This window comes from Phocoena phocoena, chromosome 5 (assembly GCF_963924675.1).
Source record: "Phocoena phocoena chromosome 5, mPhoPho1.1, whole genome shotgun sequence".
Lineage (NCBI taxonomy): Eukaryota > Metazoa > Chordata > Mammalia > Artiodactyla > Phocoenidae > Phocoena > Phocoena phocoena.
The window spans coordinates 96,302,325-96,315,767 of record NC_089223.1 but is presented as its reverse complement, the minus strand read 5'-3'; the positions used below and the strand labels follow the sequence as shown (position 1 = coordinate 96,315,767).

General features: G+C 37.8%; 1 protein-coding gene across 1 annotated transcript; it reads left to right on the top strand.

Moving 5' to 3' along the window:
- The first annotated feature begins 572 nt into the window (after positions 1-572).
- On the top strand, positions 573-2,540 carry FAM200B (family with sequence similarity 200 member B). The gene is given in 1 exon segment (XM_065877259.1): positions 573-2,540. A coding segment is annotated over 1 exon segment (1,968 nt).
- The last annotated feature ends 10,903 nt before the right edge of the window (positions 2,541-13,443 follow it).

The following is a 13,443-nucleotide window of genomic DNA, read 5'->3' as shown; positions in this document are numbered from 1 at the left end:
TAGTCAAGCCACTAACACAAAAGAGGAAAACGTCTCTATATCAGTGTTTTTCACATTATGCATGTGACCCATTTAGTAGGTCATGAAATCAATTTTGTGAGTCATGACAAACATTTTTAAAAACAAAATAAAATATAAAATATCAGAGTGGTTTGTATGAATCCTTTGCCAGAATTATACACCTTGCAAGGAATTCTAAGGTCATAAGTTTCAATATGTGGAAAGATATTTGATGGAGGGGATATGATGAATAGGATGTACATTGATTGCCTAAGAAATGGTTTTTCAATCATTTTCCAATGATGTCTTATTTGGTTTTCATAATAACAAGGTTGATCTGCAGTCTAGTTGTATATTACCATGACTTGCAACTGTATATAAAGTCTGAGATGTTCCACTGAGATTCATTTGCAAACTGCAATGTTGGAAAGATGTTATCTAGGCTGTAAAAAAAAATATATATATATATACACATATATATATATATACATATATATATACACATATATATATATTAGTGGCAATTTATAGTTAGTGGCAATTATAATATTTTATTCAAAATTGCTTTTAAAATGGATCATTTCTTTTTTAAAAGAAAGAGGAATAATGAAGCAAAATATGCAGAAGCATGTTCAAGTTCTACTGCTGGATCTGGAAGTATGAATAGTGACAATATTGATAAAACTATTGACTCTAATCTGCAAACATCAACTTCATTTGAGCCATGTTTCAAAAAGGAAAAAGTAACTGCAAGGCGTTATAATGAAGATTATTTAAAATAAGGTTTTATCAAATGTGAAAACCCCTTTGAAAATGACAGACCTCAGTGTCTTATTTGTAATAATATTCTTGCAAATGAAAGCTTAAAACCTTCAAAATTAAAAAGGCACTTAGAAACACAGCATGCTGAACTTATTGATAAGCCTCTTGAATATTTTCAAAGAAAGAAAATAGATGTAAACTCATCAACACAATTTCTTAGCTGCTCTACTACTGTTAGTGAGAAAACCTTATCATCATATTTAGTAGCATATCGTGTGGCAAAAGAGAAAATGGCTCACACAACTGCTGAAAAAATTATTCTTCCAGCATGTTTGGATATGGTGCGTACAATTTTTGATGATAAATCTGCTGATAAATTAAAAACGATTCCTAGTAATAACACAATATCTCTTCGAATTTGTACGATTGCCGAACATTTAGAGGCAATGCTTATTACTCGGTTACAGTCGGGAATGGATTTTGCAATCCAGCTTGATGAAAGCACAGATACTGGAAGCTGCATAGCACATTTAGTCTATGTCAGATATGCGTGGCAAGGCGATTTTATGGAGGATTTTTTATGTTGTTTAAACTTAACCTCACACCTAAGTGGATTAGATATTTTCACAGAATTAGAAAAGTGCATTGTTGGTCAGTATAAATTAAACTGGAAAAACTGCAAAGGAATTACAAGTGATGGAACAGCAAACATCACTGGAAAACAGAGCAGAGTAATTAAAAAATTGCCAGAAGTTACTAGTGGTGCGTGGAATCATTGTTTTATACATCATGAAGCATTAGCATCCAGAGAGATTCCACAGAAGCTCATGGAAGTATTGAAAAAGGCAGTGAAAGTTGTTAACTTTATTAAAGGAAGCTCATTAAACAGCCGACTTCTTGAAACGTTTTGTTCGGAGATTGGAGCTAATTATACCCACTTACTGTTTCACACCAAAGTTCGTTGGTTGTCTCAAGGGAAAATACGGAGCAGGGTTTACGAACTTAGGAATGAGATCCACGTTTTTCTTACTGAAAAGAAGTCTCATTTGGCAACTATTTTTGAGGATGATATTTGGGTAACGAAACTGGCATATTTAACTGATATTTTTGGCATCCTTAATGAACTACGTTTAAGACTACAGGGGAAAAACAGTGACATATTCCAACAGGCCGAATGTATCCAAGGATTCCAGAAGGCGTTACTGTGGTGGCAAGCAAAGCTTAAAAGCAATCGTCCTAGCTACTACATGTTTCCAAGTTTTTTGCAGCATATTGAAGAGAATGTTATCAATGAAAACATTTTGGAAGAAATAAAACTAGAGATATTGTTGCACCTCACTTCTCTCTGTCAAACCTTTAACCATTTATTCCCAGAAGAGAAATTTGAAACATTAAGACAGAATTGTTGGGTAAAAGATCCGTTTGCTTTTCGAAACCCAGAATCAATAATTGAGTTAAACTTGGTGCCTGAAGAAGAAAATGAATTATTGCAGCTCAGTTCTTCATATACATCGAAGAATGATTATGAAACACTAAGTTTATCAGCATTTTGGATTAAGATAAAGGAAGACTTTCCTTTGATAAGTCAAAAGAGTATCCTGCTATTACTACCATTCACAGCAACTAGTTTGTGTGAACTAGGATTTTCGGTCTTAACCCAGTTAAAAGCAAAGGAAGGGACCGGATTAAATGACGCAGCAGATATGCGAGTAGCATTATCCTCCTGTGTTCCAGACTGGAATGAACTTACGAATGGGCAAGCACATCTACCACGTTAAATAAATCTTTTTTTTTAAAATTGGAGTATAGTCACTTTACAATGTTGTGTAAACAAATCTTACCTGTTTTTGTTTCTGCAGTTCTCATTTTGTGATTTTTTTATCTGTTGTATTTAAATGTTAATATAGCAGTGTATGTGATAACTTTGTTTTTATTTTTGTTATACTTTAATACTAACAAAATCAGTGTAATTTTATGTTCATTGAACAAAAATTTAATGAAATTCTATTAGAGGTCAGGTACCGTTCTAGGCACATTTGGGATACGAAATGAAGAAAACAGAGACCATTCTCTAGTGGAGCTTATGTTCTGGCAAGGAGAGAGAGAGACAATAAACATACTAAATAACCTTTATAATATTTAGAATTTAATAAGTGCTATAGAAAGTACAGGGAACTATTTGGGAACCAAATCATGAAGGGCTCTAGACCATTATAGGGGCTCTGGATTTTTGTCAGTGAAATGGAGAGCAGTTGTGTTCTGTGGAGGAAAGACGTGATGTGAATTAGGTTTTAAAAAACTCACTCTGACTTCTATTTTGAGAATAGATTGAATTATATGTTACCTCTTTAAAGAGGTCTTTCCTAACCACTTTAGTTTGGGTACATCCTTCTTTATTCTTCCTTTTATTTCTTTGTTTTCTTGGTATTATGTCATTCGTAATATTTGTATTTATTTATGTGATTACTAGTTCTGTCAACCTGCCACCTTGAAATGCATGCTCCGTAGGAGCAGAGATCGTGTCATCTTGCATGATACATAGTAAATGGATATTCCATTTACATTTGTTGGAGAAAAAAATCAATAACATCTAATACCTGTAACATGTGGTCATAGTCCCAGGAATAATAATTAAAGGTATGGCAAATTTCTTTGCCATTTTTACATTAAAAAATCTGATTTTGTCAGATAATCTCTATAAGCATCCCCAAACGGCATTGATTGATGTTGCTTCCTCACATCATTGCTGAAAATTAAGCAATTTGATTGCTTAATATGTCTTCCTCAAACTAATTTCAACTTCTGCCTCTCTTTACATATTTCCTGACCCCACTGGGTGATGTTTCTTTGGGCGTGGTCTTTCTCTAAAATCATGTAGGTTAGCAGCTCCTTTCCATCAGCCACTCTTGGCATTATTGAAACATTTGATTTTTCAGATTTTCTATTCTATTAAAGGTAATAGATTTTCCCCCCTTATTCGTGCTTAAAATACAGTTGGAAGACAGTTTTCCATGAATAGCTCACATTTCTGCACAGTCTGGATCCTCTGAATGAAAGTATTTGTGTTTAAGTTAAGAACACTTGTGTAAGGAGACATTTCAGAATGGTGAAACTAGAGACATCTTCCCAAGAAACATCCCAGGGAAGTAAAGATAAAGCCTTTTCCTACCTCCCTGGAGGCATTTGCGTGCATTCCAGGAGTAATGAGTAATCTCCCTGTAAGGAAGGGTGAGAGGATGTACCAGCAGCCCCCACTGTGTGCAGAGCTAACACCTGTGGGAATTGGGGGACGGGAAACAAACCCACGATGCTGATCTGGCTCCTTTTTTTTTTTTTTTTTTTTTGCTATGAGTAACATTGTACCTCTGACCCAAAGGTCGTGTGTCTTTATGTCAGTATATGTCACTTCTACAAAATCTCTTTTACTATGTACAACATATTCACAGGTTCCAGGGATTAAGACTTGGCTATCTTTACGGGGGACCATTATTCAGCTTATCACAGTCCACTGTCAGTCCGCGAAGACTCATACATCCCACATGAGAAATACCTTCACCCATTCCAAGGCCCCCCAGAGTCTCAGCCCATTACAGTATCAAGTCTAAAATTTCATATCTAATCATCTAAATTATGGGTGCGGTTCTGATATAATGTGTCCTGGGGCACGGTCCTCTACCTGTGGAGCTGTGAAACTAGAAAGCATGTTTGTGCTCTAGAAATACAGTGGTGGGACAGGCATAGAGTAACAGATCCATTCTCATTCAAGAAGGGAGAAAATGAAGAAAAAGAGTCAGTTAATCACTTTTGAAGTCCACCTAAGCAAACTCCATTAAGTTTCAAAGCCTGGAAATAACTTACACGGCTCATGCCTCTGCCCTCTGGACCCCTGACTCCACTTTTTGGAGCTTTCCACCCTTGGAATCATCCTTTTTCATGAAGAGTAACACATGTCTGCCACTGAGTGGTTTTTCTCAGCATGTTTTCTGCCTGCAGAATTTTGAGAGTCTTTTCATTTTTGCCCTCTGTCCCTCTTAGTCCAACTTGACAATGTTTCTGTTGGTATAGCATTCTCAAGAACTTTGTAGGTCACAGAGATTCACTTTATTAAAAAAATAGGCTACTCCACAGATCTTTCCTGAATAATTTCATCTGTTTTTGGCTTCTGAGTCTTACACCCCTTCAAAGAGCCCTCTGTGTACTTGAATGTACTAACCTTTTGTACTTTCCAAGTACTAGCAAAAGTCTATCCACACTTAAAAATGGTTAAGATGATAACTTTTATGTATATTTTACTACAATTTAAAACATTTTTAATCAAAAAAAAAAAAAAAAGCTGTGCAACTTCATCATTGGCTTACTCTCCAGAGCATGCTTTCTTGGCAGTGGGTCTCTTAACTTCATCATTGTTTGCAATCTGTGTAGGCTGAGAATTTCCCAAATCAAATTCTGCTTCCTTTTTCTAACAGTTCTCTCCGCTCCTCTCTCACATTTTACTAAAAGCAACCAAGAAGAAACCAGGTCACACCTTCAATATTTTCCTTGGAAATCTCAACCAAATACCCAAATTCATTGCTTACAAGTTCTGTTTTCTGTATAATTATAGGACACAATCTAAGCTTTCTACCATTATATAACAGATCCCCTTCCCTCCAGTTTCCCAAATCACATTCCTCACATTCTGAGACCTCACCAGAAGTCTTTAACACCCATATTTCTACTAACAGTCTGTTCAAGGCAATCTAGGACTTTTCCATCATGTTCCTCAAAATTCTTCCAACTTCTACCCATTACCCACTTCCAAACCACTTTCATATTTTTAGTATTTGTTACAGTAGAGTTGCCATAGTTTGGAGCTAGAAAAACATCTTCTTTCTGATGACTGAACTCACCTCACCCCTTCTCCAATCTCTCTTCTTCTTTGGGGCAGCCTCCTTGCAGACTCTGGCCAAGACTAGCCAAGAGTAATAATCCTGTGCTAATGATGTCCCAAGCTCAGTCTTGGAACTGAGGACAAAGGGAGGCAGAAAGAGGGATACTTTCAGATACCAAAATCTGTACTCATTTCCTACGGCTGCTGTAACAAATTACCACAATATTAATGGCTTAAAACAACATGAATTTATTCTCTTTTGGAGGTCAGAAGTACAATAATAGTCTCATTAGACTAAAGTCAAGGTGTCAGCAGGGTTTGTTCCTTCTGGAGACTCTGGGGAAGAATCTGTTTCCGTACTTTTTCAAGCTTCTAGAGTCTGCCTGCATTCCCTGCCTCACACCTTCAAAGCCAGCAGCAAATCACCTTCAAACATCTCTCTGCTTCCATCATCACATTGCCTTCTCTGTACGATCACCTCTCTGGGTGATTGCCCTTCTCTTATGATTACATTGGACCCATCCAGACAATCCATTGTAATCTCTCCATCTCAAGATCCTTAAATTAATCACATTTGCAAAGTCCCTTTTACTATGTAAGGTAATGTATTCAGAGGTTCTGGGGACTGGGACACGGACATCTTTGTGGGGCCATTACTCAGCTTACCACAACCCAAAATAAACAAGGAACAAATAAGCTGTTAATAAGTATTTGAAACATTCCTTGAGAGGACACTATGAAACACTGTTTTAAAAACTTCAAATTCATGATATCTCTTGCTTCATCCTCAAGCAACCAAAAATGCCAACTAACAAACAAGACAAAAAAAATTTTTTTTGACAAAATTTTAAATAAGGAAGTTCAGAAAGTATTGAAAGCTCTTGATGTTCAAGAGCACAAATTTCAGAGAGCACTGAAATCACAACTAACTGCTGAACAATCATTGACAGAAAGACACTGGAACTCACCAAAAAAGATACCCCACTTCCAAAGACAAAGGAGAGGCCACAAAGAGATGGTAGGAGGGGTGCAATCACAATAAAATCAAATCCCATAGCTGCTGGATGGATGACTCACAAATTATAGAACACTTATACCACAGAAGTCCACCCACTGGAGTGAAGGTTCTGAGCCCCACGTCAGGCTTCCCAACCTGCGGGTCTCGCAACGGGAGGAGGAATTCCTAGAGAATCAGACTTTGAAGGCTAGCAGGATTTGATTGCAGGACTTTGACAGGACTGGGAGAAACAGACACTGCACTCTTGGAGGGCACACAAAAAGTAGTGTGCGCATCGGGATCCAGGGGAAGGAGCAGTGACCCCGTAGGAGACTGAACTAGACCTACCTGCTAGTATTAGAGGGTCTCCTGCGGAGGCGGGCGGTGGCTGTGGTTCACTGTGGGGACAAGGACACTGGCAGTGGAAGTTCTGGGAAGTACTATTTGGCGTGAGGACTCCCAGAGTCCGCCATTAACCCCACCAAAGAGCCGGGTAGGCCCCAGTGTTGGGTCGCCTCAGGCCAAAAAACCAACAGGGAGGGAACCCAGCCCCACCCATCAGCAGACAACCAGATTAAAGTTTTACTGAGCACTGCTCACCACAGCAACAGCCAGCTCTACCCACCAACAGTCCCTCCCATCAGGAAACTTGCACAAGCCTCTTACATAGCCTCATCCACCAGAGGGCAGACAGCAGAAGCAAGAAGAACTACAATCCTGCAGCCTGTGGAAGGAAACCACATTCACAGAAATAAACACAAAATGAAAAGGCAGAGGACTTTGTACCAGATGAAGGAACAAGATAAAACCCCAGAAAAACAACTAAATGAAGTGGAGATAGGCAACCTTCCAGAAAAAGAATTAGAATAATCATAGTGAAGATGATCCAGGACCTTGGAAAAAGATTGGAGGCAAAGCTCGAGAAGATGCAAGAATGTTTAACAAAGACATTAGAAGAATTAAGAACAAACACCTAGAAGAATTAAATAACAAACAAACAGAGATGAACAATACAATAATTGAAATGAAAAATACACTAGAAGAGGGCTTCCCTGGTGGCGCAGTGGTTGAGAGTCCGCCTGCCGATGCAGGGGACACGGGTTCGTGCCCCGGTCTGGGAAGATCCCACATGCCGCGGAGCGGCTGGGCCCGTGAGCCATGGCCGCTGAGCCTGCGCGTCCGGAGCCTGTCCTCCGCAACGGGAGAGGCCACAACAGTGAGAGGCCCGCGTAACGCATAAAAAAAAAAAAAAAAAAAAATACACTAGAAGAAATCAATAGCAGAATAACTGAGGCAGAAGAACACATAAGTGGCCTGGAAGACAGAATGGTGGAATTCACTGCCATGGAACAGAATAAAGAAAAAGAATGAAAAGAAATGAAAACAGCCTAAGAGACCACTGGGGCAACATGAAATACAACAACATTCACATTATCTGGGTCTCAGAAGGAGAAGGGAGAGAGAAAGGACCCGAGAAAATATTTGAAGAGATTATAATCAAAAACTTGCCTAACATGGGAAAGGAACTAGCCACCCAAGTCCAGGAAGTGCAGAGACTCCCAGGCAGGATAAACCCAAGGAGAAACATGACGAGACACATAGTAAACAAATTGGGAAAAATTAAAGACAAAGAAAAATTACTGAATGCAGCAAAGGAAAAACTACAAATAACATACAGGGGAACTCCCATAAGGTTAACAGCTGATTTCTCAGCAGAAACTCTACAAGCCTGAAGGGAGTGGCATGATATACTTAAAGTGATGAAAGGGAAGAAACTGCAACCAAGATTACTCTCCCTGGCAAGGATCTCATTCAGATTTGACAGAGAAATCAAAAGCTTTACAGACAAGCAAAAGCTAAGAGAATTCAGCACAACCAAACCAGCTCTACAGCAAATGCTAAAGGAACTTCTCTACATGGGAAACACAAGAGAAGAAAAGGGCCTACAAAAACAAACCAAAAACTGTTAAGAAAATGGTAATAAGAACATACATATCGATAATTACCTTAAACGTGAATGGATTAAATGCTACAACCAAAAGACACAGTCTCGCTGAATGGATACAAAAACAAGACCCATATATGTGCTGTCTACAAGAGACCCACTTCAGACCAAGGGACACATACCGACTGAAAGTGAGGGGATGGAAAAAGGTTTTCCATGCAAATGGAAATCAAAAGAAAGCTGGAGTAGCAATTTCTTATCAGATAAAGGAGACTTTAAAATAAAGAATGTTACAAGAGACAAGGAAGGACACTACATAATGATCAAGGGATCAATCCAAGAAGAAGATATAACAATTATAAATATATATGCACTCAAAATAGGAGCACATCAATGCATAAGACAAATGCTAACAGCTATAACAGAGGAAATCAACAGTAACACAATAATAGTGAGGGACTTTAACGCCTCACTTACACCAATGGACAGATCATCCAGACAGAAAATTAATAAGAAAACACAAGCTTTAAATGGCACAATAGACCAGATAGATTTAATTGATATTTATACGGCATTCCATTCAAAAACAGCAGATTACACTTTCTTTTCAAGTGCACATGGAACATTCTCCAGGATAGATCACATCCTGGGTCACAAATCAGGGCTCAGTAAATTTAAGAAAATTGAAATCATATCAAGCATTGTTTCTGACCACAGTGTTATGAGATTAGAAATCAATTACAGGGAAATAAACGTAAAAAACACAAACACATGGAGGCTAAACAATACGTTACTAAGTAACCAAGAGATCACGGAAGAAATCAAAGAGGAAATCAAAAAATGCCTAGAGACAAATTACAATGAAAACACGATGATCCAAAACTTATTGGATGCAGTAAAAGCAGTTCTAAGAGGGAATTTTATAGCAATACAACCCTACCTCAAGGAACAAGAAAAATCTCAAATAAACAATCTAACCTTACACCTAAAGGAACTAGAGAAAGAAGAACAAACAAAACCCGAAGTTAGTAGAAGGAAAGAAATCATAGAGATCAGAGCAGAAATAAATGAAATAGAAACAAAGAAAACAATAGCAAAGATCAATAAAACTAATAGCTGGTTCTTTCAGAAGGTAAACAAAATTGACAAACCATTAGCCAGACTTATGAAGAAAAAGAGGGAGAGGACTCAAATCAATAAAATTAGAAATGAAATAGGAAAAGTTACAACAGACACCACAGAAATACAAAGCATTCTAAGAGACTACTATAAGCAAATCTATGCCAATAAAATGGACAATCTGGAAGAAATGGACAAATTCTTAGGAAGGTATAGTTTTCCAAGACTGAACCAGGAAGAAATAGAAAATATGAACAGACAAATCACAAGTAATGAAATTGAAACTGTGATTAAAAATCTTCCAAGAGGAGCTTCCCTGGTGGCACAGTGGTTGAGAATCTGCCTGCTAATGCAGGGGACACGGGTTCGAGCCCTGGTCTGGGAGGATCCCACATGCCACGGAGCAACTAGGCCTGTGAGCCACAACTACTGAGCCTGTGTGTCTGGAGCCTGTGCTCCGCAACAAGAGAGGCGGAGATAGTGAGAGGCCTGCGCACCGCAATGTAAAGTGGCCCCCGCTTGCCACAACTAGAGAAAGCCCTCACACAGGAACGAAGACCCAACACAGCCAAAAATAAATAAATAAATTAAAAAAGAAATCTTCCAACAAACAAAAGTCCAGGACCAGATGGCTTCACAGGTGAATTCTATCAAACATTTAGAGAAGAGCTAACACCCATCCTTCTCAAACTCTTCCAAAAATTTGCAGAGGAAGGAGCACTCCAAAAGTCATTCTACGAAGCCACCATTACCCTGATATCAAAACCAGACAAAGATATAACAAAAAAAGAAAATTACAGAAAAATATCACTGATGAATATTAATGCAAAAATCCTCAACAAAATACTAGCAAACAGAATCCAACAACATATTAAAAACATCATACACCATGATCAAGTGGAATTTATCCCAGGGATGCAAGGATTCTTCAATATACACAAATCAGTCCATGTGATACACCATATTAACAAATTAAAGAAGAAAAGGCATATGATCATCTCAATAGATGCAGAAAAAGCTTTTGACAAAATTCAACACCCATTTATGATAAAAACTCTCCAGAAAGTTGGCATAGAGGGAACCTACCTCAACATAATAAAGGCCATATATGACAAACCCACAGCAAAATGATGAAAAACTGAAAGCATTTCCTCTAAGACCAGGAACAAGACAAGGTTGTCCACTCTCACCACTGTTATTCAACATCGTTTTGGAAGTCCTAGCCATGGCAATCAGAGAAGAAAAAAGAAGTAAAAGGAATCCAAATTGGAAAAGAAGCAGTAAAACTGTCACTGTTTGCAGATGACATGATACCATACATAGAGAATCCTAAAGATGCCACTAGAAAACTACTAGAGCTAATCAATGAATTTGGTAAATTTGAAGGATACAAAATTAATGCACAGAAATCTCTTGCATTCATATACACTAATGATGAAAAATCTGAAAGAGAAATTAAGGAAACACTTCCATTTACCACTGCAACAACAAAAAATAAAATTTCTAGGAATAAACCTACCTAATGAGACAAATGACCTGTATGCAGAAAACTATAAGACACTGATGAAAGAAATTAAAGATGATACAAACAGATGGAGACATATACCATGTTCTTGGATTGGAAGAATCAATATTGTGAAAATGACTATACTGCCCAAAGCAATCTACAGATTCAATGCAATCCCTATCAAATTACCAATGGCATGTTTTACAGGACTAGAACAAAAAATCTTAAAATTATTATTGAGACGCAAAAGACCCCGAATAGCCAAAGTAGTCTTGAGGGAAAAAAACAGAGCTGGGCTAATCAGACTCCCTGACTTCAGACTATACTACAAAGCTACAATAAAAAAGACAATATGATACTGGCACAAAAACAGAAATATAGATCAATGGAACAGGATAGAAAGCCCAGAAATAAACCCATGCACCTATGGTCAACTTAGCTATGACAAAGGAGGCAAGGATATACAATGGACAAAAGCCAGCCTCTTCAATAAATGGTGCTGAGAAAACTGGACAGCTACATGTAAAAGAATGAAATTAGAACACTCCCTAACACCATACACAAAAATAAACTCAAAATGGATTAGAGACCTAAATGTAAGACTGTACACTATAAAACTCCTAGAGGAAAACATAGGAAGAACACACTCTGACATAAATCACAGCAAGATGGTTTTTTGATCCACCTCCTAGAGTAGTGGAAATAAAATCAAAAATAAACAAATGGGACCTAATGAAACTTAAAAGCTTTTGCAAAGCAAAAGAAAACAAACAAGACGAAAACGCAACCCTCAGAATGGGAGAAAATATTGGCAAACGAATCAATGGACAAAGGATTAATATTCAAAATATATAAACAGCTCGTGCAGCTCAATATTAAAAAAACGACACAATCCAAAAAATGCACAGAAGACCTAAATAGACATTTCTCCAAAGAAGATATACAGATGGCCAAAATGCACATGAAAAGCCGCTAAACATCACTAATTATTAGAGAAATGCAAATCAAAACTACAGTGAGGTATCACTTCACACCAGTTAGATTGGCCATCATCAGAAAATCTAGAAACAACAAATGCTGGAGTGGGTGTGAAGAAAAGGGAACCCTCTTGCACTGTTAGTGGGAATGTGAATTGATACAGCCACTATGGAACAGTATGGAGATTCCTTAAAGAACTAAAAATAGAATTACCATATGACCCAGCAATCCCACTACTGGGCATATACCCAGAGAAAACCATAATTCAAAAAGACATGTGCACCCCAATATTCATTGTAGCACTATTTACAGTAGCCAAGTCATGGAAGCAACCAAAATGCCCATCGACAGACGAATGGATAAAGGAGATGTGATACACAGATACAATGGAATATTACTCAGCCATAAAAAGGAACGAAACTGGGTCATTTGTAGAGACGTGGATGTTTCCAGAGACTGTCATAGAGAGTGAAGTAAGTCAGAAAGAGAAAAACAAATATCGAATATTAACACATATATGTGGAACCTAGAAAAATGGTACAGATGAACTGGTTTTCAGGGCAGAAATAGTGACACAGATGTAGAGAACCAATGTATGGACACCAAGGGGGGAAAGTGGCAGGGGGAGGGGGTGGTGGTATGGTGAATTGCAAGATTGGGATTGACATGTATACACTAATATGTATAAAATGAATAACTAATAAGAACCTGCTGTATAAAAAAATATATAAAATAAAATTCAAAAAAAAAAAGAAAAAGAGCAGAAAGTTCAAACTATTATTGTGTCCAAGGTCTTTAGGATATAATATATGGGGGTGGGATAGAGAAGGTGGGAGGGAGACGGAAGAGGGAGGAGACGTGGTGATATACGTATATATATAGCTGATTCACTTTGTTATAAAGCAGAAACTAACGCACCATTGAAAAGCAATTATACTCCAATAAAGATGGTTAAAAAAAAAAGAAAAAGAAAAAATGATATATGACGCTAGGAATTCCCTGGAGGTCCACGGTTAGGACTTTGTGCTTTCACTGCCGATGGTATGGGTTCAATCCTGTGTCAGGGGACTCAGATCCTGCAAGCTGCTAGGTGTGGAAAAAAAAAAAAAGGTATGACCCTAACTTATTTTGTCAAGTCTCAACCTGTACCCTATTTATCAGTCAAAATAAAATTTTACCTTTTTCAGGAGAAGCCCCATGCTTTCCCATTAGTCTGTATTTGCTCGGGCAATTGGTTCCATCTGAAATCTCTTTCCCCCCAATTC